Source organism: Muscardinus avellanarius, assembly GCF_963383645.1.
Source record: "Muscardinus avellanarius genome assembly, chromosome: 8".
NCBI lineage: Eukaryota > Metazoa > Chordata > Mammalia > Rodentia > Gliridae > Muscardinus > Muscardinus avellanarius.
The window spans coordinates 25,673,305-25,701,160 of record NC_137794.1 but is presented as its reverse complement, the minus strand read 5'-3'; the positions used below and the strand labels follow the sequence as shown (position 1 = coordinate 25,701,160).

General features: G+C 38.9%; 1 protein-coding gene across 1 annotated transcript in view; it reads left to right on the top strand.

Annotated features, from left to right (window-relative positions):
* COL9A1 (collagen type IX alpha 1 chain) overlaps positions 1-27,856 on the top strand; it is a gene marked incomplete at both ends in the record, with an annotated part of 162,528 nt that overhangs the window by 60,335 nt on the left and 74,337 nt on the right. Inside the window, 5 exons of the mRNA XM_080700071.1 lie at positions 1,342-1,519; positions 1,925-1,998; positions 3,097-3,174; positions 3,301-3,433; positions 10,086-10,482. Of these exons, the coding sequence (XP_080556197.1) occupies positions 1,342-1,519; positions 1,925-1,998; positions 3,097-3,174; positions 3,301-3,433; positions 10,086-10,482 (860 nt within the window). The remainder of the gene's footprint in view (positions 1-1,341; positions 1,520-1,924; positions 1,999-3,096; positions 3,175-3,300; positions 3,434-10,085; positions 10,483-27,856) is intronic.

Here is a 27,856-nt window from a genome sequence, read left to right as displayed (position 1 = left end):
GTTTAGTTCCAGGTATAATCTGTTCAACTCTAATAATCTCAGCGTTTTAGAGGAAACCAACTAGGTGGTTTGATGTCACATTTTATTAAGATTTCCAGTCGGGCATGGGACTGCATGCTTATAATCCTAGTACTTGAGAGGCTGAGATAGGAGGACTGCAGTTTCAAGACCAGCCTTAGCAACTTAGTAAGACTCCCAGCAACCTAGTGAGAACCTGTTTCAAAATAAAAAATAAGCCTGGTGTGATGGCGCACACTTGTAATCCCCGCACTTGGGAGGCGGAGACAGGAGGATCGCGCAGGTTCGAAGCCAGCCGCGCTGGCTTAAGAGACCCTGTTTCCAAATTAAAAAGTATAGAAATAGGTCTGGGAGTGAAGCCCGGAGGTAGAAGGGTTTCCAGGAACCCCAGTACCACACACACACACACAAAAAAAAAACCCCAAAATAAAAAATAAAATAGGGCTTGAGATATAACTCAGAGGTAGAATGCCCCTGGGTTCTGCCAGGACCCCTATCCCACCCCTGCTGCCACACACACACACACACACACACACACACACACACACACACACACACACACGGCTTTTCAGTTAGGGAGTAGAGAGACTGACATGCATTTAGTAATAGCTGTGGAACTTTGGCTATGTTACCGCATTCTTGTGCCTTATCTGGCAAATAACAATAATTTCGGTCTTCCCTATAGGGTGGTTGGGAAAATTAAACATCACTAAGCTTCAGGAATTGCCAGTAAACACATAATGAAGTATTAACTATCCTGACAAAAAGGACAAGGAACAACCGCCCGCTAGATGTTAGGCCCTTGGCTAACCTAGTTTAGTTCTCAATAGAATTATTTTCATGTATTTCAACCTGTTTTATAGTTAAAGCCATTGAGTTCTGGGAAGGTTAACTGACTTGCCAAAGGCCAAACAACTAGTAAGCTTCAGAACAAATGGGGATTCAAACCAGTCGATGGGGCCACGGGCTCCCCTGAGCTCCCACACCTCTGCCTCAATCCACAGCCCTCTAAAAGCATCTAGTGTTTTCTTATAGCCCCTCTGAAAGCACCCACTGTATTCCTATAGCAGCTCTAAAAGCTTCTACTGTATTCCTATAGCAGCTTGCCTGGATCTTTCTGGTGAATTCCCCCACATCCTGATTTCATTATTTTCTTTTCAGCAAACTTTCCCTGGTAGATCCCTCCTTCAGTGTAACCTTGTTAGCTTTGAGGACACACCCGTGGCCAGACCTGGGCTCGCAGGGCCGCCTCTCCCCACCCCTTTCCTCTGCTTCACTTTAAAGTGTCACCAGATGCCTCTGGTTCACTTCCTTTGCTTTTAGCCCTCACAGGGGCAGGAGGGTCCAAGGCTGGGTCCAGAGCGGGTCCAGAGCAGCAGAGAGGCCTTGGGGGAGCAGTGACTCCCCTGCAATCGCCTCTTTACAGGGGCGCATACTGGGAAAATGAGGAACTACTGGTAAGAGTGGCGGGGAGACTGGCCTGGGGTCCTGGGAACCAAGGGTGTGTGTCTTTGCAGTGGTGGTGAAATGGAAGGAGGTGAGAGACAGCAGAGAGTGGGAGAGAATCAGAGGTAGAGACAGAGGAGAAAGTTAGACAAGAGAGCAAGCATGAAAGATACAAAAAGAGGAAGAGAGAGAAGGAAGTAGCACAGAAAAAGAGAGGCAGAAAATCTAAGATAAATGAAAACAGGCAAAGGGAAGCAGGTACAAAGAGGGTGAAATTGCAAGATACTGAGAACACAAAATTAGATCACAACAGGGACAATGGGAGCCAGAAACGTGCAAATTCATCAAGTCTTTAAGTAAGGCTCCAAAGTCTAATATTGGGACTTGATCACCTACATTAATCATGTTTACCAGGTCATCTGGAGGGATTCTGGTGTCACTTATCTTTTCTTCTTTTTAGGAAAATTCCAGTTTTCTTCTTTGTATGCAGTTTTCTGGGACCCTGGGCATCTGCAACTGTCAAGCGTCGCCCAAGTAAGGGCCACGATTTCTGAATTTGACGTGTCACTTGTTCCCAGAAACAGGCAGGACTGTGGCCAAACAGACGTGACTGAGTGAAACTAAGTGGTCCTTCACACCTTTACTCATCAAGCCTACTTTGGCTCCTGGGGACATTCCAGTGGTTTGCTTTCTATGCTCAAAACTGAATATGAAAAGAGACTAGTGTAGCGCCTGCTACTGATGGTGATTGGTAAATGTTGAGTGAATGCGTGAATGAGTGGATGGGTAGATAGATAGATGGATTGATCCCAATAATCTGGAGTCAGGAGAGATATGAAGAAAATGGTTGATGTACCCTGATGGGCAGGCCAAAACTTTGTAATTGAAAAATGCTTCTTTTGAAGTTTATAAGCTGTGTTAGGTGGGGTTCAGCAAGGTTCCAGGATTAGGCAGTTTCAGGCAGTCTTCTGTGCTGGTGAACAATCTCTCCTTTAACACATTCTTCCACTTATGTCAGGAGTACCCGACTCAGTTCTTGGATTTCTCTTCAAATTGAGGCTTTAATTCTTCTCATGTTTATTTTCTTCTTGATACTCTTTCTAAATCTAGGATACTATTAATAATCTAGTTGGAATCTTTGTTTTTAAACTTACAAGTTAAGTGTATCCTTTATGTAGGACTCTCCCACACTTCTCTTTCATTTGACAAAGATTCCTAAGAACTTCACTCTCCAGAAGCCCCACTGAACTGGTTCAAGCCCTAAGAATGGCTCTAGACTCTCAGCATTCTAAAATTTGTGGTGTTTAAGAAATATTTTCTAGCCCAAACCACCAGAAGTTTTCCAAACAGAGTTATAATTGTGCTATTCAGGACATCATACAGCTCTGGTTCCAAAAGGAATAAATTCCTAACTGCTTCCCAAAGGAACATTTTTCTAGTATGAATGATTAAAGCAATGTTGTACTTCAAATCCCTTCCAGGATTAGTTGGAGGTGAATGAATTATGATCATTGAGGCACAGAGTCAAAGGCAAACTTACATGCTTGTATAATATCATATTGTAAATGGTTGCTTAGTTACTGGCAACCCCTGTAGTGGATGGAGTTGGATAACACGCTATTGTTTTTGCAGGATTCCCTGTCAATTCAAATTCTAATGATGAAAATGAACTCTGTCCCAAGATCAGGATTGGTCAAGATGACTTGCCAGGTAAGTAGCATCATGTTAAAAATTCATGCTTTTCAAACTGGATATATTTTTTTATTTGGGAAAACTGTGGAAGTGAATGAAACCAATATCATTGTGAACTTTTGATTTTGTGTTTCCTTTCTCTAGGGTTTGACCTAATTTCTCAGTTCCAGATAGATAAAGCAGCATCTAGAAGAGCTATACAGAGAGTGGTGGGATCAACTTCATTACAAGTGGCTTACAAATTGGGAAGTAATGTAGATTTCAGGATTCCAACCAGGTAAGCTATGAAAAACATTTCATCTAATTACCTCCTCAAATGTTTCTTAAAATATGCCGAGCCATGCAATTTTGGAGGATATTCTCATGCTTAACATTTCTTGGATTGTGATTCTATTCAAAGATGTCTATTCACCTACTGATCGTCAGTGCCTAAATAATGTTCTTCATGTTTTCAGCTTGTAATTTACTTTCCATTGCAGGAAAAAAAATATCACTGAATCTATTATACATCGATTCAGGACATGTTCTTAATACTTTTATTTTTCTATAATTTGTCTGGTTTTGACTGAAAGGACTCTCTGTGAAAAGTGCCAGAGGTTAAGCATAAATTTAACTAGAGCCACAGAGCAGTTAGAAAACTTACAATGGTGCTGTTCAAGTGTGCTGGTGCTGAAACAGAACCACACACCCAGGGCTTAGCTCTTGGCAGACACCAAATAGGAGCAAAACTAAAATAATCACAACAGAAACAAAGGTAGTGGTAACGATAGAAACTCTTCCACCTCATTGGTCCCCTTTCTGCAACTAAACTTTTTATTCTTTAAATGATTTATAACTGAGGCGTTTAGTGGGTCTGTTAAGTGTTGAGCTGAGCCATTGTTATGAATAAGCTTCGGTGACTTAACTTTTGCATCACCTGCGTATCTTACTTGTGATGATCACAGATTTTAAGCCATTTTAAGAATGGAATTAAGATTCCTTTAATAGATAAACAAGAAAATTGGACTTTAATGGACAGTAAGTTGTACAGATAAATACTAATTTGAACAATAAAAGAATATTAAAGAAAATTCTAAATGTTTATGAAATAAAAATTTTGGCCATGTTAAAAGATCCTGATAGAATATAATGCCAGATTGCAGGTAGAAATTTATATTGTGGACATATAATATTCTATAATACAATAATAGTAAACTGTATAAACTCCTCTTATAAATTTACTAATTAATATTAATAAATTTTGACTTATAACTCTGTGTATAGGAACATTATTAATTACTCTTACATAATTGGTAGAAAACTAAACAAAAACTCTTTAAATTATTTTTTTGTGGTACTGAGGATGGAACCCAGAGGCATTTGACCTCTGAGCTACACCCTCTGCCCAAATTTTATTCTTTATTTATTTATTTATTCTTTTGGTGGTACTGGGGTTCCTGGAAGCCCTTCTACCTACGGGCTACACTCCCAGACCTATTTTTACATTTTTATTTGGAAACAGGGTCTCCTAAGCCAGAGCTCACGGCTGGCTTTGAACCTGCGCGATCCTCCTGTCTCTGCCTCCCAAGTGTGGGGATTACAAGTGTGCGCCACCACGCCCGGCTTGTTTAATTTAAATTTAATAAGTAAGTGAGAGGGTTGTATGTATAGGAAGGATGGAAACCCAGGTGTTGGTGTTTTAGAGGTTGTACTTCTGAGCACTACTCTATGCCTAGCCTGGAAAACCATTCACACTTACAAAGATCAAAGGTATGATAACAGCTACATTGGTCTTATATAATACATTATTTTTATGTGCACAAGTTCTAGTTATGTTAGTTATGTTATTTTTTTGGGGGGGTCTGGGGATGGAACCCAGGAGCATTCGACCTCTGAGCTACACCCCCTGCCCTATTTTTTATTTTTATTATTTATTTATTTATTTATTTATTTATTTATTTATTTATTTTTTGTGGTACTGGGGTTCCTGGAAACCCTTTTCCAGGCTACACACCCAGACCTATTTTATATTTTTTTAAATTTGGAAACAGGGTCTCTTAAGCCAGCAAGGCTGGCTCTGAGCATTCCTCCTGTCTGAGCAATCCTCCTGTCTCTGCCTCCCAAGCACAGGGATTACAAGTATGAGCCACCACTCCCGGCCTTATTCTTTATTTTAAAACAGGGCCTCACTAAGTAGCTGAGGCTGGCCGCGAATCGTAGTCCTCCTGTCTCAGCCTCCCGAATGCTGGGATTGCAAGGGTGCGCCACCATGCCCAGCTTAGTTATCTTCTTAAAGGAACTTCAAAGATTTTATTTTTAGGGCCCTTCCCCCTTGCTGATATGATATTCTCTTGTGTGATTCGAGGCACAATCTGGAATGTCATTAACTCTAATTTCAGAGATTGATCAGCCACTTGTTTTTCTCTGAATGCCTGGAACCCTCTAACTAATGCACACTGGTGATACTCAAGCCTTTATGTTTGCGTCTCCTTGGCTTCCTCCTGCTCCCTCCCTCCCAAACTAAAAACTCCTGTTTTACTAGTAAGCCTTCTTAACAGACGAGGAAAGAAAGGGAGGAATTATAAGAAGGAAATAGGGGAAAGGAATTGAAAAAGGGGCAAGCCAGATAGCTGAGTTCTGTGGAGTGCCAAGTAGGTAGTGAAATCTCTTTTAGTCAGTTGTGTGTGTGCGTGTGTGTGCGTGTGTGTGCGTGTGTGTGCGTGTGTGTGCGTGTGTGTGCGTGTGTGTGCGTGTGTGTGCGCGCGCACGCACACGTGCAGTTCTGGGAATGGAAGCCAAGGGCATTCTACCTTCTACCTCCACACTACACCCCATCCCAATTTTTTTTTTTTTTTTTTTTGCGGGTCTGGGGATGGAACCCAGAGGCATCTGACCTCCGAGCTACACCCCCTGCCCAATTTTTTATTGTTTATTTTGAAACAGGGTCTCACTGAGTTGCAGAGGGCCTCACTAAGTAGCTGAGGCTGTCCGTGAACCGCGATCCTCCGGTCTCAGCCTCCCAAATGCTGGGATTACAAGCGTGCGCCACCACGCCCGGCTCCTATTTTTTATTCTTTATTTTGAAACAGAGTCTAAATTGCAGAGGGCTTCACTAATTCTCTGAGGCTGGCTGTGAACCACAATCCTCCTGTCTCAGCCTCCCATGTACTGGGATTACAAGCATGTACCACCATGCCCAGCAGTGGTCCTTTATTTTTTAACTGAGCCTCAAGTGCTCAGTTAAAAAAAAGACAGATCATTCAAAAGACAGATGACTAAGTGGGGTGTGGTGGTTTGCAGCCAGCCTCAGCTACTTAGCCAGGCCCTTTGCAACTCAGTGAGACACTGTTTCAAAATAAAGAATAAAAAAATAGGGATGGGGGTGTAGCACAGAGGTAGAATGCCCCTGGGCTCCATCCTCAGTACTAAAAAAAAAAAAAAAAAAAAAAAAAAAAAAGAAGAAAAAAGAAAGACAGATGAGAAGGTAGGTAGAGATTAAAATTGTTCTCAGAGAACAGATAATCTTGGTTTGAAGTAGGAGGAAAAGATATGGTAGTTGGAACTAATTTGAGAGTCATAAGTTACTCTTTTTCATCTTTTTTTTTTTTTTGGTGGTACTGGGGTTCCTGGAAGCCCTTCTACCTCCGGGCTACACTCCCAGACATATTTTATACTTTTGAAACAGGGTCTCTTAAGCCAGCACGGCTGGCTTCGAACCTGCGCGATCCTCCTGTCTCTGCCTCCCAAGCGCGGGGATTACAAGCGTGCGCCACCACGCTTTTTCATCTTAATTGTTATTTAAAAGTTATGAGAAATAACTGTTTGCTGTTTTAAATTACTTATTTGTATATAATAAACATTTGACATTGAAATTTAACATTTTCAACTCTCACAAACATATGTTTGCCTTAAAAATAAAGTTCTTAGATTTCTTTGGGTTAAGGTTAAGGTCATAAACAAAAGTTTCAATATTCTATTCAAACCCTATGGTTCCCCACTTAAGGTACTTGGTACAGATTGTAATATAATGAAATAAATCATTTATAGACACAGCTTCTTTTAAATTATGTATGTTATGAGGTTTACTCGTTGATGTGTATGGCATATTTGCAAGAACAAAATATCAGGTATTCAAAAGAGATGAAAATTATATTTGTGAGACTTTTAAATGATCTTGGGTATATATAAATACATATATATTTTATCAATATGAATAATAAAATTAATTTCTCATTTTACTATATTAACATACTATACTGGTTTAAGCTGAAAGATTAACATGATAGTATTAATTATGCTTATTTTTACACATATAATCTTCATATGTGTGGAAAGAGACATACAGATATCTTTGGTTTAACAATATTTCTATAAATGAGAAATTCTTTTAGCAACCCCAATCCCATCTCCCCATCTCTTTTTTTAAAGTTTACATACATCAAGTCAAAGATAATTGGAAATATGTCCTATTATACTTCAATATTATCTCTTTGCTTACTGAATAGGAAAGTTGAATAAATTGGGAGAGATCTCAGTTAACCTCATGATGTCTTTGCACAAGAGACACTGATCATGTCACTGTGACTTCTTGATTAAGATTGTTTTTGAGGGGCTAATTTAATTCTAAAGTTTTTCTACCCATACTTTTCACAAATAGACAAATATATAGAACAATTTTTTTAAGTCTAGAAAAGAATTGTTAAAGAAGAGAAGACAAAGCATAAAGACTTATCTTCCTTTTATAAAAAACCTCACACCTAGCCGGGCGTGCAATCCCAGCATTCGGGAGGCAGAGACCGGAGGATCTTGGATTGTAGACAGCCTCAGCTACTTAGGCCCTTCACAACTCAACTCAGTGAGACCCTGTTTCAAAAAATAAAAAAAGACTAAAAAATAATGGGGCTGGGGGTGTAGCTCAGAGGTACAATGTCCCTGGGTTCCTAAAAGATATTTAGTAAATTGAAAAATTTGTGCTAAGAATAATAGAAATCATTATTGTGCATGCACAATGTGCATTAACGATGAATTTCATTCAGGACCAAAATTATATTAGAAAATAATGGCTCAGAGGAGTACTTGGGTGATTAAAGAGTTTCACATTTTTGTCTTAGACAAATCATAATTGACATATTTTATTGAAGGCTTGCAAGAATATTTACAGAAAAATAAGTTAAAAGTTTTTATGCTATTATATGATACATTCTTGAGATTATGGTCAAATTAAAGATAGAAAATTTTAGCAAATCAAGTAGTTTCATTTATTGCTATACATTAAAATCCAGCATATATTTTGTATTATGCATATTAAATATATTTGCAATATATTTATATTACAACTGGCAATGACACAAATGACAATATGAAATTTATGTTATCATTTTGGTTTGTAAAAAATGAAATCAGCACCTATTGCCTTTCTTCTTTTCCTTTTCATAACAAGGGCTTCATAGCAAGAGTTTGACCCAAAGGAAAGGTATTTGGGACTCTGGGTATATAAATGTTTTCAGAAATGTCAAATCTTATTATCTGGCAAACAAAACTAATTAGTGTTTAGTTTTCCTTGCTGAGAAATTTTTCTATGCTTAAAAGGAGGAGGGTAAAATTATGTGAATTTCAAGTCCTTGAAAGATGTTTACATTTCGTACCCAATTTTGAAAGTTTAATCTTTAGCTCTTAGAAGCTTGGTGTCAACAGATATCCAGGTAGGGATTCCCAGGTTTTTGAGTTTCTGAGACTGGTTTTGTGTGTGTGTGTGTGTGTGTGTGTGTGTGTGTGTGTGTGTGTGTTACTAGGGAATGAACTCAAGGGCATTATATCTCTGAACTACATCCCAAACCCTTCTTATTTTTAATGTTGAAACAGGGTTTCTCTAAGTTGCCTAGGGCCTCCCTAAATTGCTGAGGCTAACCTTGAGCCTGTGATCCTCCTGTCTCAGACTCTCAAGTACTTGGATTATAGGCATGTGCCATCACACCTGGCTTCCTGCTGCCACTGAAAGAAAGGAGCAATGATATAGTCGTAGTAGGTGAACTGAGGAAGAATTAGGTTGGGATAGAGAAATAAGAATTTATCATCTTTTGTTTGCCACGTTGCCAGTGAAAAGCAACATTAAACTTTGAATTCCTGGAAAAGATAAACATCATTAATGTGAAGGAGCTTCTAAAGAGAGTCTGTATAGTTACTGATTCTTAAAATTTTTATATGGGTCTAGAATACAATCATGGAGAAGAACAACCAAACAATTATGAAAATGATACCAATGTTAATATGTTATATAGAAATAAAAAGTTAAAAAACACTTAAGTGGTTTCTTAAACTGGTGGAAGCCGAGTGTGGTAGCACCTGCTTGTAATCTCAGCCTCCCAAGGGGATCACAGGTCTCTCCCAGCTTCAGCTACTTAGTGAGGCCCTCTGTAGCTTAGTGAGACCCGGCTTCAAAATAAAGAATAAAAAATTGGGATGGGGTATAGCTCAGAGGTAGAATGCTCCTGGTTTCAATCACTAGTTCTGCAAAAAAAAAAAAAAAAAAAAAAAAAACCAACAACAACAAAAAAAAAACTGATAGAGATTCCAAATTATTTCTTGTCTTACTTGTGAAAGACAGATTGTCACCAACTTCACAAGAATGTATTTTTTGGCTTAAATGGAATTGTTGGACAGTGACCTATTGGGTAGCATAAATGAATTATGTGGTACTGGGAACCTGCCTTAGCTGTGAGGGAGGATCTTTTAAAATGTGTATTTTAAGATTGCGCATCAATGTATGTGAATGACTGAACTTCTGTGAAGGTCTTTTATGAACAGTCATGAAAGAACAAATACGATATAGATCTCCACACTGTAGCCTTTCTGTAGGTCCAGTATCTAAAATAGCATGGGAAGGGAAAATGGTAAATATGTATGAGTTCAGAAAACAAGTTTTCTACTTACTATTTTACTATTTTACTCAGGCATTTATATCCCGGTGGACTGCCTGAAGAATACTCCTTCTTAACGACTTTTCGCATGACTGGAAGCACACTTGAAAAGAACTGGAACATTTGGCAGATCCAGGATTCCTCCGGGAAGGAGCAAGTTGGCGTGAAGATTAATGGCCAAACAAAATCTGTGGCTTTTTCATACAAGGGAGTGGATGGAAGCCTCCACACCGCAGCCTTTTCAAGTTTGCCTTCCTTGTTTGATTCCCAGTGGCATAAGGTCATGATTGGTGTGGAGAGAAGTAGCGCCACTCTTTTCGTTGATTGCAACAGGATTGAGGCCTTACCTATAAAGCCAAGAGGCCAAATCAATGTTGATGGCTTTGCCGTGCTGGGAAAACTTGCAGACAATCCTCAAGTTTCTGTGCCAGTAAGTATAAAATCACACATGATGGTAGGTGAAAGCAAAACCAGATCACTAAAACTTAGTGCCTCAGTCACCTTTGATAATTAACTGAATGCCTCATACAACATGCAGTCATTCAAAAAAGCATTCAGTGCTTTTCTTTTATTGGTACTGGGGATTGAACTCAGTGGTATTCTACCTATGAAGTACATCCCTAGCCCTTTAATTTAAAAAAAATATTTTCAAAATAGGATTTTACTAAGTTGCTGACAGTCTTGCTAAGTTATTTGGGCCATCCTCAAATCTGCAGTCCTCCTCTTTTAGCCTTCCAAATACTGGGATTGACAGGGATTAACAAATCTGTACCACCATGTCCAGCTATTCAGTGCCTATTTTAAATGCAACATTTGCCAGATGGAATGGGGAATAAGGTATCTCCTGGTCTTCAGGAGCTCCAAGTCTACCTGTAAGACTGTTATATGCTCATTTATAGCAAAGAAACTCCTTTTGAGGCAACTTAGAAAGAAATCCATACCAGTGAGGTACATATTGTCTATGTATAACTAATAAGAACACTCAAAGTAAGGTTAAGATGAAGGATAAATTCAATTAGTCAAGAATTCCCTGATTCTTGTAAGCCATGAATTTTGAAATGGAAGGATTTGGATTGGCAAAAGAAGCAAAGATAGTGCCTTCCAGCCAATGGTAAGACCATTAAGGGAAAAAAGAATAAAAAATAAGCAGATCACATTCAAGAGTCTAGAGGCCAGCTGACTTGGATATTTATGTATGTAAAAGTGTGTGTGTGTGTGTGTGTGTGTGTGTGTGTGTGTGTGTGTGACTGGATGGGGATGGGGAGTATAACTTCAGAGTGGTAAGAGAGGAGATTACAAAGCCATACAGTATCTGATCAACAAAAATGCAAGTTGTTTAGATGGTATAATATGTATTTACTTTGAAGTAGTCCTTACATGATATATTATAGAAGTAAAGGATTTTAAAGCTACGTTCATGATTTTACCGCAAAGATCCATAGATATAAAGGCAAGGAATTATATAATGACACAATAATTGTGCCAACTAGTATCTTATAGAGTTTTATCATTTTGAACTGCTACACTTTCATTGAATGATCTTTTAAAAGGAATTTTTTTTTTATTATTGTATGACAGGAACTTAAGAAATATACCTTAGAGAACAAGTGTTCTTTTAACAAAACTAAAGAATTGAGAGTTCAATATTAATACACAACTGATGCCGCTCTCTCTCTCTCTCTGTCTTTCATACTGCTATAACATTATTATATTCTAGTCACAAAAGCCACATCATGGAGCCTGGCAGGGGCGACACAATAATTTTGAATTGTTTCTGTGCATGTCTCAAAAAAAGGTTATCAGGGATCTCAGTAATGGAATTGTTGAAATAACTTCTTTTCAAGAGAAGAATTGTGATTAGTGTGAAAGGTAGTGTGAAATTTCTATATTCTGTGATGGACAGGAAGCAATTTGTAACTGCCACATTACTGCTCTGGCTTGTAGACTCTTGAGGAAGTATTTCTTTGTGTAATGAGTTATCACACATCAAGTGGCAGGGTTAGAAAGCCGATGGGAGCACTGTTGTGCCATCTGGAAATTGTGTGTAGCAAGATCTTTGCAAGGCTACTGGAGGACTTCTTATGTAACACCAGACTTCTGTACATCTATGTCATTTCTGGGCCATAGGTCAGGGTAAGGAAACTAGGTTACCTCCTCACTGTGGCGGGCATCTTTCACATATTTAAAAAAATGGATGTATTGATTCATTACCCTTAGGTACAATTTCAAGTCTTTATAATTCTAAATTCTGGGTGCTAAGATGTTACTAAATTGGCTGGCTGCTAGAGCAGTAAAGTATCAGTATCATGTCATTATACTATGATGGTGCCAATAGTGTTGTAGCTGATTCTAGGTTTTCTGACAAGTCCCATCTTGTATTCTGATGGAGAACAGTTTGTACCCATTACCTTCTATTTTGTTCTACCATGTTCAGGAATGCAACAAAAAATTTGACAGCTGGTTTTACATTCTTCATCCATTTTACATTTCCGTTCATCCAATGAACTTTTCTAAGTCTGTAGCCCATGTTAAAAGTAACTGAAATAGGCATGTATGGATTTGTTCTTTTGAAATAAATTCCAGCTCCCACACCAGAAAACACAAAAGAGATTTGAGCCCAAAAGTCCATTAAAGTTCCCTACTGGATGACAGTGGTGGTACCAGTTGTGCCAATAAGTAAACTAGATCAAGATTTTAGGTCCCCGAAATGCTACCTACAGTATATTCAAGGACTGGGAGTAAAAAAGGTCAAACTTAAACATCTTACTAAAATATATTTCTCAACTTTTACCCTAATAAGTCAAAGCAGAGGAAAATCATGTAAGAGAAGTCCATTTATGCTTTAAAAAATCTTAATATCCTTAATATGCCAAATTGAAGTTTTCAAAATGCTTGTATTTTCTTTAATCTTTTAATGTTTTTATTGGTGCACTGTAATTATACATTAGAATGAGGTTCAAAGTGATGCGAACATACACGTACACAGCACTTGGGTGTTTTTCTCTGGATCCAACCCTGCTACCCACTCCTCCCCGTACATATTAGTGAGATTGGTACTGATACCTTCATATATTGGCATAACATTATTTGAAATTTCTCCTCCATCAGTTCTCCTTTTTCCCCTCTCTACCTCCCTCTTTAATCCTCCTTTACACTATTCTACTGGTTTCTTTCCTCATTTATTTGAAGTCCTTTTGGTTTCCTATTTTCTCTCTAGCTTCTTCATATTAGAGAAAACATATGACCCTTCACTTTCTGTCCCTGGCTAATATCACTTAACATAATGCTCTTCAAGTCCATCCATTTTTCTGCAATTGATATAATTTTGTTTTTCTTTATTGCTGAATAGAATTACATTGTGTGTATATCCCATAATTTTGTAATCCATTCATCTGTTGATGGACATCTGGGTTGGTTCTATAATTTGCCTCTGGTGAATTGTGCTGCTATAAACATGGTTATGCATGTATCGCTGTAATATTCTGATTGAAACCCTTTGGAGAGATACACATGAGTGATATAGCTGGATGGTATGATGGATCCATTTATCCATTTTCAGTTTTGTGGGAATCTCCACATGGATCTCCATAGGGTCTACACTAATTTGCAATCCAACCAACAGTGTATGAGAGTTCATGTTTCCTCATATCCCCATCAGCACTTATTGTTGTTTGACTTCTTGATAATTGCCATTTTAATTGGGGTTAGATGGAAACTCATTGTAGTTTTGATTTGCATCTCCCTGATTGATAATGATGTTGAACATTTTTTCCATATATTTGTTGGCCATTTGTATTTCTTTTTTTGTGAAGTGTCTGTTTAGTTAAATTGCCCATTTTTTGATTGAGCTACTGGTTTTTAGTGTTAAGTCTTTTAAGTTCTTTTTTATTCCAGATTAACTAATATCTATCAGAGATATTATCCTCTATCAGAGAAGTATTTGTTAATTGCTCATTTTTACTTGGTTTCATTTTTAATTTAAGTTTTTAGTTTTTTACATATTATAGATATTAGTCTTCTATCAGAAATGTAGTTGGCAAAAGATTTTCTCCCATTCTGTAGCCTCTCTCTCTCTTTAGACTTTTTTTTTCTGCACTGAAACTTTTTAACTTTATGCCATCTCATTTATTGATTCTCAGTTTTATTTCTTGAGCTTTGGAGGGTCTCTCCAATACTTTTGATTTCTACAACAACTTTGTAATATAGCAAGTACAAATAAGGTTATCTTAATTTTTCAGCTAAAGAAACTCTCAAGTAGGTCTACTGGCTTCTAAGAAATAAAATTAGATATTAAAAATTTAATATATTTTATGGCAGTTATTTTTTTCTTTGAGAAAGAGAAAAATATATACAACCAAATATCTTTCCATATAAAGCATTTTCATCATTTTTATTTTGGAAGATTTGTGATTTGTGTTGGTTTTTTAGAATTTACTTGGTAGGATCAACAAAGTAAATGTTAAAAAAAATAATATTATACATGTATAAAATTCTTCCTTAGATACAAATCCTATTTGTCTAGTAATTAATTAATTAATTATATTTGTACTGGAGATTGAACCCAGGGGCAGTCTACACCCCAGCCTTTTTATTTTTTAATTTTGAAAAAAGGTCTCATTAAGTTCTGAGGCCGGGCGTGGTGGCTCACGCTTGTAATCCCAGCACTTGGGAGGCTGAGACAGGAGGATCACACAGGTTCGAAGCCAGCCTTAGCTACTTAGTGAGGCTCTCAGCTACTTAGTGAGACCCTGTTTCAAAATATAGAATAAAAAAAATAGGGCTGAGAGTTTAGCCTGGAGGTAGAAAAGCCCCTGAGTTCCACCCCCCAGTACCACCAAAAAGAAAAAAAAAAAGTTACTGAGAGTCTCACTAAGTTGCTGGGGCTGGCCTTGAACCTGCAATACCCTTGTCTCAGCCTTCCAAATACACTTGTAAAGGTATGTGTTACCATACCTAGCTTGTTTGTCTAGACTATTAATTTAATAGTCTTTCATTGAGTTCCTTTATTTTGGGTGTGCACAAATAAATCATATATTTTTCCTCTCCAGTTTATGGATGATGAGGAGCTAAATAATTACAATATAACAGGATCAAGAGTGCGTGTACTAATGACATTGAAGTGTACTGTGCCTTGGAGGCATGTTGGAAAAGCTCCTCACTAAGGTTAGGGTAGGGAGACATGAGAGTGGAGGTCAAGGATGTCCCATTGCTGAGAGAAATCCTGAGGATGAATGAGTTATCCAGGAGAAGATAAGGTCCAGTATCCCGGCAAATGAATTCTCCTTTGGAAATTCTCATGTGTTTTTCTTTTGCAAGCTATTTAGTCTGCTTGTACTGCTCCTCGCTTTTAAAAACTAAGGGCGGGCCGGGCGTGGCGGTGCACGCTTGTAATCCCCGCGCTTGGGAGGCAGAGACAGGAGGATCGCGCAGGTTCAAAGCCAGCTGCGCGCGCTGGCTTAGGAGACCCTGTTTCCAAATAATAATAAAAAAAAATGTAAAAACAAAAACAAACAAAAAACAAAACAAAACAAAAACAAAGGGCGGTCAGACACAAGCCCACAAAGTCCAGATGCCCAAAGCCCAAATATCTAGGTCTTGTTTTTATCTTATGGCCTGTTTCTCAAACTTTTCATCAGTTTGTCTAAAATATAAAGTTGTTGGCAGTTATTGAAGATCAACAGTGCAGCTGGGTTTGCACTGATCTTCAACAGCTGATATTAACTGAAAATTTTTTGTTGGTACTGGGGTTCCTGGAAACCCTTTTAGCTCCGGGCTACACTCCCAGACCTATTTTATACTTTTTTAAATTTGGAAATGGGGTCTCTTAAGCCAGCGCTGCTGGCTTTGAACCTGCAATCCTCCTGTCTCTGCCTCTCAAGCGAAGGGATTACAAGCGTGTGCCACCACGCCTGGCTAATTTTTTCATTCTTCTTCTTCTTCTTCTTCTTCTTCTTCTTCTTCTTCTTCTTCTTCTTCTTCTTCTTCTTCTTCTTCTTCCTTCTTCGTCTTCTTCTGCCCCCCCTCCTTCTTCTTTTTGCTTCCCCCCCCCAATACTGGGGATTGAACCCAAGGGTTCAATCTACACTCCCAGCCTCATTTTTTATTCATTTTGAAACAGGTCTCACTAAGTAGCTGAGGTTGGTCTCAAACCTAAGATCTTCCTATCCCAGACTTCCAAGTACTGGGATTACAAGTGTGTGCCACCACACTGGCTGATTTTCTTCAATAAATCAATCAAAAGCAAAATGTTTTTTTTCTACGGGTAGTATCAGATGTCAAAAGGTAGCCCTAAGAACTACATAATAAAAAATGCAACTGAAAACATATGAAGAATCACTAATGCTAAAAGGTTCACTTATATTGTACTTGTTTGTGATTTCCCATCGTTTCTCCTATCTTTTGTACCTTCCTTTTTCTAAATTGGAAAAGAGAGCCAATTTTAAAAGGTTTTCATAAGGCTTGCAATAAACACCACAAACACCTTCTCATCATTCATGGCTATTTAGTGGGCTCAGAGCATTTTATAGTTTTTCCCAATGTACTATTGTAAGTTTGTTAGTTTTGATTTTAAGGCAATAAACTCCTTATTTCTTATTCTCCTTTGTGCCCATATTTTAGGATGGTGCTGTTTATCCCGCTGCAAGGCTTGGTTTCTTGGCAGTGTACCATAAAAACAAGCTACTTTATGACAAGTTCTTTATTGTTTGTTGTCAGCATGATTGCCTGGGAGAGTTATTTGGTACAGCTCTATTAGAAAACAAAGTTAGCCTTTTTCCTTTATCAGAGTTGTACACTGGGAGTTGGGGCTTGCCTGGGGGAGGTAAAAGTTTATGTGGGTTTACAAATAGATGATACAAATTGTTCTTCTTTTTACCTATGCATATTCCAAATAAATCTACACAGACAGTGATAAACTTTATGCTTTTTGGAGTCTTTCTCCACTGTGCTGCTCTATATTTATTTTAATTAGATTTATAGACAAAACTCATGATGGGAAAGCTATCTATTATTTCCTTTATGCTATAGAACTGAATCATACTAACCTCCAAATGTAAAAATAATGAAAATCTCATGCATGATAGTATGGGAAAATGAATTCTGAAGTTGTGATTAATATTACTTCAGGTACTTGAGAAGTAGTATAGGAAAGATATTTTTAGTGGTTTTAGGAATGGACAATAACTATTATGCATAATATTAATTATTATAGTATTAAACTATTAAGTTTGTTATGCTTTTTAAAATTTTTTATTGGTGCATTATAGTCATACATCTTAATAGGATAAAAGACTTTGTGGAGACATACATGCACACCTCACCCAACCTTACCTGATCTCCACCCCATTCCCTTCCCCTCCCTCCTTCCCATGTTTGGCTTAGTGATTGACTTTGACATGTTTGTTTAAGTACATCGTGTGCTTTAGAGAGTTTCCCTCTTCCCCCTCCCATCCCCTCAGCTAGGTCGCCTTATTTGCTCCTCTGTAGGATCTCCTTCTTCATCTAGAGTTCCTCCCGTTACCCATTTCTCCTTAGCTTTTGCATATTAGGGAAAACATCTGATTTCTTCTTCTTCTTTTTTTTTTTTTTTTTTTTGCAAGTATACCTTTTTCAAATACTTTTCTACTTGAAGTATTAAATTAGTAAAAAAGAAATGGTAGTCTTATCTATACAAACCCACGAGAAACACCTTTTATAACACTTTGATTTGGTTGAAGTATTTTTAAATCATATCTAAACAATCTTTTGGAGGTAAAACCTAGCCTACTGCACTGTAGAGCATATTAACGACATCAGCTGGATTTCCCACCAGGTGACAAGGAAACAAGAGCACGCAGTAACAGCTGCCGCTTCTGAGGACAGGAGAGACGCACACCTAGAATAAAACTTAAACGATGGGCAAACTTGCTCTCAATCGATAACTGAAAAGACTAAAGGTTTATTTTCTTCACCTGTGCCCATACTGTTGGAGAACAATAATCAGTCTCATTAGTTTTTCTATTTCTATAAAAATGTATATGGGCTAAGATGATAAAGAAGTCATTGTTCATGTTAATCTCTCTGTGATAAGTTTCTTTGGTTATAATGTGGTATAATAGAACCCTGGGCTTTTAGAGCAGAGGAAACTGAGTGTATCTAATCTAAACCTTGTGGTTTATATGTGAAGAAATTGAAACCCAGACAAAGAAAGGAGCTTGCCCCAAATCATAATAAAACAACAAGGCAAATACAATCAATTTTTTCTTCATCACATTACGCATCCTTCTTTATATAGTCACTCATTAGCATTCAGCAACTACTTGACACATGCTAGGTTATATGCATTATTTAGGTGATGGAGAAAGACAAACGTTAATGCTCCAAAGGAGCTTACATTCTGGGGAGAGGAGACAGGCACAGTGAACAGCTGAGTAAATGCATAGTGTGCCGAGGAAATGTCATGCAGGAAAACAGTGGGAAATTGTGGTGCCTGTGCAGGGGGCCTCACTGAGGAGAGAACAATTTAAGAGAAACCCGAGGGAGTGGGGGGAAGTGGCCTGCGGATATCTGGGCGAGGAGGATTGCAGGAGAGAGAACAGTGCCTGAAAGAAGCTGGCCTTGGTGGTCCGCTCCCGGAGGGCCACCTGGAGAGCAGAGTGGCCAGAATGAGACAGAGTAATAGGCGGTGAGGCTGGAAAGGTAGCGTCAGGCTTCAGAGCAGAGAACGGCTTTAGTGCGTTGACTTTCACACCGTGTGCAATGGCAGCTCTCAGGTGGTTTTGTGGAGATGAGCAACAGGTTCCCTTTTTCTGAAAGGCTCTCTTTGGCTTCTGTTTTGACAATATACTGCAGGAGGGAGAGGACAGAGCGCTGAGGAGCAAGGAGACTTTAAGAGCTGCTGCGGTAATTCAGGCAGGGAAAGTCTTAGTTTGGAGTGGTGTAGTGGCGGGGTTGGTATAAACTAGTCAGATTCTGAAAGCTTGAAGTCAAAGAAGACAGATTTTAGCCAGGTATGGTGGCACATACCTAAATCCTGGTACTTGGGAAGCTGAGAAAGAGGATTGCAGGATCAAGGCCAACCTAACCAATTTAGCGAGGTTCTCAGCACCCTACAGGGACCGTGTTTCTGATAATAATAATAATAATAATAATAATAATAATAATAATAATAATAGGTTGGGAGTATCGCCTGGAGGTAGAACGCCCCTGGGTTCAATCCTCATTACCCCTGCCCCAAACTCCCAGGATCAGGGTATAGGAGATAAAAGAAATTTGGACAATACCAAATAGTTTGGGTGTGAGTAATTGAAAGTATAGAGTTGCCAATTATCAACATGGTAAACTATGGGAAGAGCAGGTATTTAGGAGAATATCAAGAGTTGAATTGGAACATGTAAGATTGGTCAGGAGTTTGGCCATTATTTTTATTTTTTGTGGTACTAGGGGCTGAACCAAGCGGTACTCTATCACTGGGCTACACCACTACCCTTCTTATTTATTTATTTTTAAATTTTAAGACAGGGTCTTGCAAATTGTTGAGGCCTTGAACTTTTGATCCTCCCGCCTCAGCCTCCCAAGTGCTGGGATTACAGGCGTGTGCCAGGGTTTGGTCATTATTTATTCATCATCCAAGTGAAGATGCTGAGTAGGTGTTTACATGTGTTCTGCTGGAGTTCAGGACACAGGCTTAGATGGGAGCTTAACTGTGGTGTTACCAACATATAGACATTTTTTTCAAATAATAAATAAAGTGCGGACACTTAAAGATTTATTAATGGCCAGGTGTGGTGGCGCACGCTTGTAATCTCAGCATTTGGGAGACTAAGACAAAAGGATCACAATTCTTGGCCAGCCTCAGCTACCTAGTGAGGTGCTTTGCAACTCAGTGAAACTCTGTTTCAAAATGCAGAATAAAAAATAGGGCTGGGGGTATAGCTTGGAACTAGAATTCCCCTGGGTTCCATCCTTAATACTGTAAAAAACAAAGAAACAAAGCTGTATTAATGAATGACAATATAGTCTATCATCTCCTGATCAAACAGAAGCTGACATTTAATAATACAGAAGCAAAATTCTTTCAATTTTCAGATGAAAGCAAGCTAAAAATTTCTGTTTACGAAGAGAAAGTACCACTTTTCAAAAGACAAGTTTAGCGTAGAGCCTAGCAACCACCCCACATCATCCCCAAATTAAAAATCTCTAATGCCTTTTGTGAATTCTAATTATTACATGACTACATTCACTAAAGAATATCTCTCCCCCAAACCCTACCAGTAGACAAAAATTAAACTTAAATACACACTATAAATGTAACCTACGTTATTTTGCACAAGCTTTCAACTATTTAATAAGGTGATGCACCCAAGTGACAAGATATAACGGTACATGTATAAGAAATTATTTTTAAAAGGCACTCAGGAAATCAATGTAAAATCCACGAAACAACCAAGAGATGAGTGTAACACAGAAGTGCTAGGGTTGGATCCTGAATTAACTAACATTTAGAGGTGCTAAGATAAGGGAGGTTTATCAAAATGATTAAGAAGGAGGAATATGGGATGTAGGCGAGAAATAGACTATGGTGCCTTGAAAGTCAAGAGAAAATAGTATTCCAGAGGAGATGGAATAAGAAATCAACTCAAATGCTACGCGCAGGTCAGGTAAGATGAGGGTTGAGAGTTGTTCATTGGATGGAGGAGTAACAGATGAAGGTGGTTTGAACAAAGAGCCCGTGGGTCTTGGAAGTGAAAGTTAACTGGAAAGAATTCAAGAGAAAACAAAGAAAGGAATTGAAAACAAGAAATAAAGGGGGGCCAAAACCAGGTGGCATCTAAAAAGGATGTAGAATGAGGACATTTTTTCCCCATTGGCAAATAGCTTAGGATGCCTCGTCATGGAGAGCAGCACGTCTTGGAACTTTCCTATGGTAGCCTCCTTCTGCCTCAGAGGACCAGGCATTTATGAACACATGAATCTCCTTTACATGCTTTTCTAAATCAGGTCGACTTTTCTAATCCTTAACCATTGGAGAAAAATCTTTGATGACAATCTAATAATCATCTACCTAATAGTACTCAAATTCCTTAGCTTAGAATTCAAGATTTAAAAAAAAGCTGATGTCTATTGTGCCCCAGATAATCTGGTCTCTTTTTTTATAGCATTTCCCATTTCAGGCCTATTCTACTCTCTCTTCAGAACCCTACACTTTATTCTCCCCATTTCTGCTTATAAAAATCTTATTACTCTTCAGGGATTCACTCATATGTTACTATTAAATGATCCATTCATTGATGATTTTTGCCAGAAAAATATTTCTGCTATACTATTTATCATCAAAAAGCAGGTTTAAACTTAGATACTAGGTCACTATGGTGGCACATGCTTGTAATCCCACTACATGGGAGCCTGAGATAGGAGGATCATAGGTTTGGGGCCAGCCTCAGCCATTTAGTGAGGCCCTCTATAAGTGAGTGAAACCCTGTTTCAAAATAAAAAATAAAACAGGATCCGGGTGTGGTGGCGCATTCCTGTAATCCTGGCATTCAGGAGGCTAAGACCGGAGGAATCACGGTTCGCAGACAGCCTTAGCTACTTAGTGAGGTCCTCCGTAACTTAGTGAGAACCTGTTTCAAAATAAAGAATAAAAAATAGGGCAGGGGTTGTAGCTCGGAGGTCAAATGCCCCTGGGTTCCATCCCCAGACCCCCCCCCCAAAATAAATAAATAAAAACAGGGTTGGGGGTGTAGCATAGAGATAAAATGTTCCTGGGTTCAATTCTCACTTATTTAACTTACTTGTTTAATTCTGTGTGTGTGTGTGTGTGTGTGTGTGTGTGTGTGTGTGTGTGTGCACAAAATTAAATAACTAAACTTAGGTACTGCCTTATGTACTTGACATTTTTGTGTCTTCTGCAGTATTTCTCTCAGTCTCCACGGATATGTTACATAATGGTATGTTGAAGCCAGCTGTGGTGGCACATACCTATAATCCAAGTATTTGGAAAGCTGAGACAGGAGGATGGCAGGTTGGAGGGCAGCCTCAGACACTTAGCAAGGTCCTTCAGCAACTTAAGTGAGACCTGTTTTATTTATAAAAAATAATATAGGGCTGAAGGTAGATAGCAGAGGTAGAATACCCCTGGGTTCAACCTCTAGTGCCAAAACTGAAAAACAATAAAGATGTGTTGAATGAACAAATGACTGTGTTCCAGGTCTGCTGACTCCCCCTCCTGCCTCAGCCTTTGCTCTGATCTCGATGAGTGCAGTCTAGACTCACAGTTAATGGCACCCCAGCACTGTGTTGTGTCTAGCTTAGTCTACATAGAGTTGGGGAGATTTCTGATTTTGAGGCAGTTTAGAGACTCCAGCTCAGTAGCCAGGATGCTTACTTAATCTGGAGGAAGTGTTGTGTGATTGTAGAAGCCAATACTTCATCATAAATTGAAAGGCAGGATGAAATCGGAGATTTCCAGCCACTCTAATTAAGCCAAGTTCCGCAGTTGTCGTTAAAATTCTCAAGAAAAGATAGTTGTTCGTCATTAGTTTTGTTAATTCTTAAGAAGGGCTGAAATACTTTATTAATCATTTTCAACAGCCTAGAAAAACAGACAGAAAACATTGATTAAAAATGTATTAGGAGCCGGGCGTGGTGGCGCATGCTTGTAATCCCAGCATTCGGGAGGCTGAGACTGGAGGATGGCAGTTCGCGGACAGCCTCAGCTACTTAGCCTCAGCTACTTAGTGAGGCCCTCTGCAACTCAGTGAGACCCGGTTTTAAAATAAAGAATAAAAAATAGGGCCGGGGGTGTAGGTCGGAGGTTGAATGCCGCTGGGTTCCATCCCCAGACCCGCACAAAAAAAATGTATTAGGCAGAATATTCCTTGCTTAAATATATTGTCAGCTGGACATTATGCTGCCCTCAGGACTGAAATTATACCTTAGTGTCCTACAGAGAAAATCAGATAAAGTTAATTTTGGACAGATATAAGCACTTTACATTCACAATACTCAGTTTTTCTTGAGAAAATGGAGAAGCATTTTGAGGATGATAGATTTTTTTTTCTAGGGCATTTTATGTTCTGTTCAATGGTTTAAAAAGTTTGTTCTAGTGGGAATGGTGGTGCATGCCTAGATAGCCTTGGCAATCTAGTAAGACTGTTAAAAATGGGGTGTGTGGCTGGGGGTGTAGCTCAGAGGTAGAATGCCTCTGGGTTCAATCCCTACTACTACTACTACTACTACTACAAAAAATTGTTTTCCTACTTGTATTTTTCTCATCGAACAAATCATAAACTGATTGTGGGAGAGAACTATCTTCAGTTTTCCTAGAATGTTTCCTTATTGCTTGGTTTATATTAGGACTTCGGAAATGTTGACTGAAGGAGTAAATTATTTGTTACATATATCTTGTCAGCGAGTATTCAAAAGGAAGAATGATTTCAGGTATGAAAATGAAAACGTATAAAAATCAGCATTTTAGCTGTATAATGAAAGTGACTTTTAGCAAAGCACCCTGCAAGTCTTCCTTCAAAATAATTAGCATGCAAATTGAAAGTCATACTGCATACCAAAAAAAGAGTTGCTGTGTTGATGATGACTGTCGGGAGGGGAGGCGATGTTTACGTGGATGCACATATGTGTTCAGAACCCTTGATCTATGTGGCACTCTGAACAACCCTGCCTGCATTCACAGATGAATTACTGTTCATACCCCCATTATTCTGTGCCACATTTGCATTCTGCATATTTAAACAGGTGTACCAATTTATCCAGAGGGAATTACATTTCTGAGCAAACAGCTTAATGAATTACTTCACATTTGCAATAAGTAACTTTAATGAATGCTCTAAACAAAGGATGTAAGCTTCCTGGTTAGCCATATAAGTAATGCTTCTCAGGGTGACTAAAAGGCTGAATTGTTTTTCAGAGTCAAATTCTCACATATACAATGCTTGCCAAGTTGGAGTTACCTATTCACAAAGGACTTTGTGAATACAATTGTATGAGTGGGTTATTAAAATTTTTTTGAGGACTGGGGAAGGGGAATACATCTTTTATTCTGACAAAATTTTTATCTAGGCCTGAAGGAAAAAGAACTATAATTCTCTTTTCCACGGGATATTTTGTTACACATATGCATATGTAACTGCATAGACACAGCTGTCAACCTTTAGAGGAATACTAGTAATTTTGCTTCTGTATGTTTCTATGGCAAGCATGCGGAATGGGGAAAGGTTTGCACTTCTATGAAAGTTTCTTAGTCTAATTCCGAGGTTTTCTGGAAGGGGGTAGAAACAAGCTTATACAATTTTAACTTATATTCTCTCTCTTCTATTCATCTTTAATACCAATGTTGAATCACCAAATGCCTCAGTTACCTGTTTCAAATGTATGATTTATTGCAAAAACAATATGTTTTCTTCTGGGAGGTCTAGTGGGATGGTTAAAAAAAAAATTCTTAGTGTCAGGAAAATCTGAAAGGCCAGTCCTGCCATTCACTATGTGACTTGGGGCAAATGTGACCTTTGTCACATTTTAGCCATCTGTGACTGCCTCAGATGCCAGGTATTTAACAGTAATTAGGAAAAGTTTGACTCCTATTTCCTACCTTTCTTATATAATTTCCATGAAAATTTAAAACAAAACCGAAATAAAATCCCTCTCAAGTAAAGAAAAGTACTTTGATTAAAAATAAAAGTTTGATCAAGGTAACTCCCTTAACAATTAGAGGTCATGGAATTTGAAAAGTAGTCTTTGGCAGGGTGTCATTTGTTTTATAATTAATTAATTAATTAATTAATTAATTTTGTGGTACTGGGGATGGACCCCAGGGACATTCTACCTCTGAGCTACACCTCCAGCCCTATTTTTTATTTTTTATTTTGAAACAGGGTCTCACTAAGTTGTGGAGGGCCTCACTAAGTAGCTGAGGCTGTACTGGAACGGAGATCCTGCTGTCTCAGCCTCTGAATGCTGGGATTACAAACATGTGCCACTATACCAGGCCGAGTGTCTTTTTGTTGTTGTTGTTTGCGGGTCTGGGGATGGAACCCAGGGGCATTCTACCTCCGAGCTACACCCCCTGCCCTAATTTTTATTCTTTATTTTGAAACCGGGTCTCACTGAGTTGCAGAGGGCCTCACTAAGTAGCTGAGGCTGTCCGCGAACTGCGATCCTCCGGTCTCAGCCTCCTGAATGCTGGGATTGCAAGTGTGCGCCACCACGCCCGGCTACTGAGTGTCATTTAAATCTTTAAACCTGTTAAATCTTTCACTCTATGGGCACAGAGATAGGCATAATTCTCATACAATTTATAGATCCATATCTATATTAAAGTATGTCATTAGTTATTTAGCTTTCTTTCTCGCCATACTTAACTCATTATGCAAATGTCCACCTTTTCTAGAGAAAAAGGTGTGGTAGGCCTAAGGGAAACCACAGGTCAGTCAGAGTCAGCCTGGAAGGCTGCCATGCAGGGCACGAATGCTTCCTGCGGTATTTTTCACCTCTGCACAAAATGGAAGCTTTCAGCTGGGCAGTGACACAGGCTTGTACTCCCAGCATTAGGGAGGCTGAGACCTGAGGATCGTGTTTCAAGGACAGCCTCAGCTACTTTGTTGCCCTTTGCAACTCAGGGAGACCCGGTTTCAAGATAAAGAATTAATAAACTGGGGAGGGGATGTAGCTTGGAGGTCGAATGCCCCTGGGTTCCATCCCTAGACCTGCAAAAATATAATAATAAAATAAAATAAAATGGAAGCTTTCTGTTTGTCTAACCTTCCTTACCCTTAGCGGTAGAATAGAAGGACTTAAGCATTTTCAATTTCGACCTTCCATCCAGCAATTTTAACCAACTCTGATGTTTTTATAGCAATGAAAAAAAAAATGTATCTAACTTCATTCTAGATTCAGCAGATCTGAAATCCATTTGGCAAGTGGGAAAGCATGGAAATTGCTATTGGATGAAAGCAGAGATAATGTATAGATTTATTTATTAATTATATATATATATAATTGTGTGTGTGTGTGTGTGTGTGTGTGTGTGTGTGTGTGTGTGTGTGGTACTGGGGATGGAACCCCTCTACCTCTGGGCTATACTCCCAGACCTATTTTATATTTTATTTGGAAACAGGGTCTCTTAAGCCAGCGAGAGGCTGGCTTTGAACCTGCACAAATCCTGTCTCTGCCTCCCAAGCATGGGGATTACAAGTGTGAGCCACCATGCCCGGCGATAGGTTTATTTTTAACATGTGTAGATTTGAGACTTGAGTTCTTAACCAGACATTTGTGCAATGCCAGTAGAATCTACTAAGAATTACAGATCTGATTAAGAATGCCTAGCAAGGAACATCCTTAATTTAGAGGGGATGGCATGACACACAGCCCCAGGGATTCCCTGGGGATTCTCTTTTTTTCTTGCCTTGTCACTTAGGGCTATTTTAAGATTTAGACTTGGTAACTCTTTTTTTTTTTTTTTTTTTTGGTGAACCCAGGGGCTACTTTTGAGCTACACTCCCAGCCACATTTTATTTTTACTTTGAAGCAGGGTCTCACTAAGTTGCTGAGGACCTCACTAAGTTGCTGGCGCTGCCCTTGGATCTGTGGTCCTCCTGTCTCAGCCTCCCAAGTACTGGAATTACAAGCCAGCACTACCAGGCTTTGAAGACTCGGCAGCTCTTTCCTTGCTCTGTTTCTTTCCTGTTACAGCCTTCCTCCCTTAATACCTAGGAAAAGTAAAAGATGTTCTTAGGATACATTTGCCTTTCAGGTGAAAACGCTTTTATTCTAAAAGTTCATGCAAACGTTAAATGGTTTCAGTCTTTTTCTCCCAATTTCTGGATTTCCCTCTTTATTTTTTTCCGCATTCAGCCCTTGCTCTTTCCATTGTAGTGACTGCTCCATGGAGAGTGTCTTCTTTAGTCTGTAAATGTTTTCTCAGGATTGGATTTTCTCTTGTCCTTGTCCTCCCAGTTGCTGCCATTTTTGCAGTCTTTGTCTCTAATCTCCTTGCTAAAATTTTAGAGCACAAATTTATTTCCTGTGGAGTTCCTGGGCCTGGACTCCAGTGCAGACCCAGCACTTGCTGACTGTGACTTGAACACTTTCTTCTTTCTGAACCTCATTTTAATAGAATCTACTCTTGGGGCTGTGGTGAGAACAGAAATTGGTCAGAGCTAGTGGTCTGTTATCTGGCTAGGGCTCTGCTGGAGCAAACCAAAGCCGAAGTAATCTACATCCAAATGGTAGATAGAAACTTGGGAAGGGCTTCCAGCCCATTTCCATTAGAAAATTTGTATTCAAAAGCCTGTCCTGTTGGCACATGCTTGTAATCCCAGCATTTAGGAGGCTGGAGGATCACCATTCAGGGACAGCCTCAGTTACTTAGTGAGGCTCTGTTTCAAAATAAAGAATAAAAATTAGGGCAGGGATGTAGCTCGGAGGTCGAATGCCCCTGGGTTCCATCCCCACACCTGCAAGGAAAAAAAAATTGTATTCAAGGAAAAGCAAGACTTTTGATCCACTGAAGTCAACAAATTCAAGTTGGGTTCCAGACAGTTAAGGCTTAGATCACATTTAAAAATTCATCTCTCTTGCTGGGTGCAGCGGTACATACCTGTAATCCCAGTACTTGGGAGGCGGAGACAGGAAGATCACAGGTTTGAGGCCGGACTCAGCAACTTAGAGAGCTGTTGTCTCCCTCAACTTAGTGAGACTCTATTTCAAAAATAAAAAAATAAAAAAGGGGCTGGCGGTGTAGGTCAGAGTTCAAGCATAGCTGTGAGTTCAATCCCCAGTACAAAAACAGAAAACAAACAAAAACCACGATA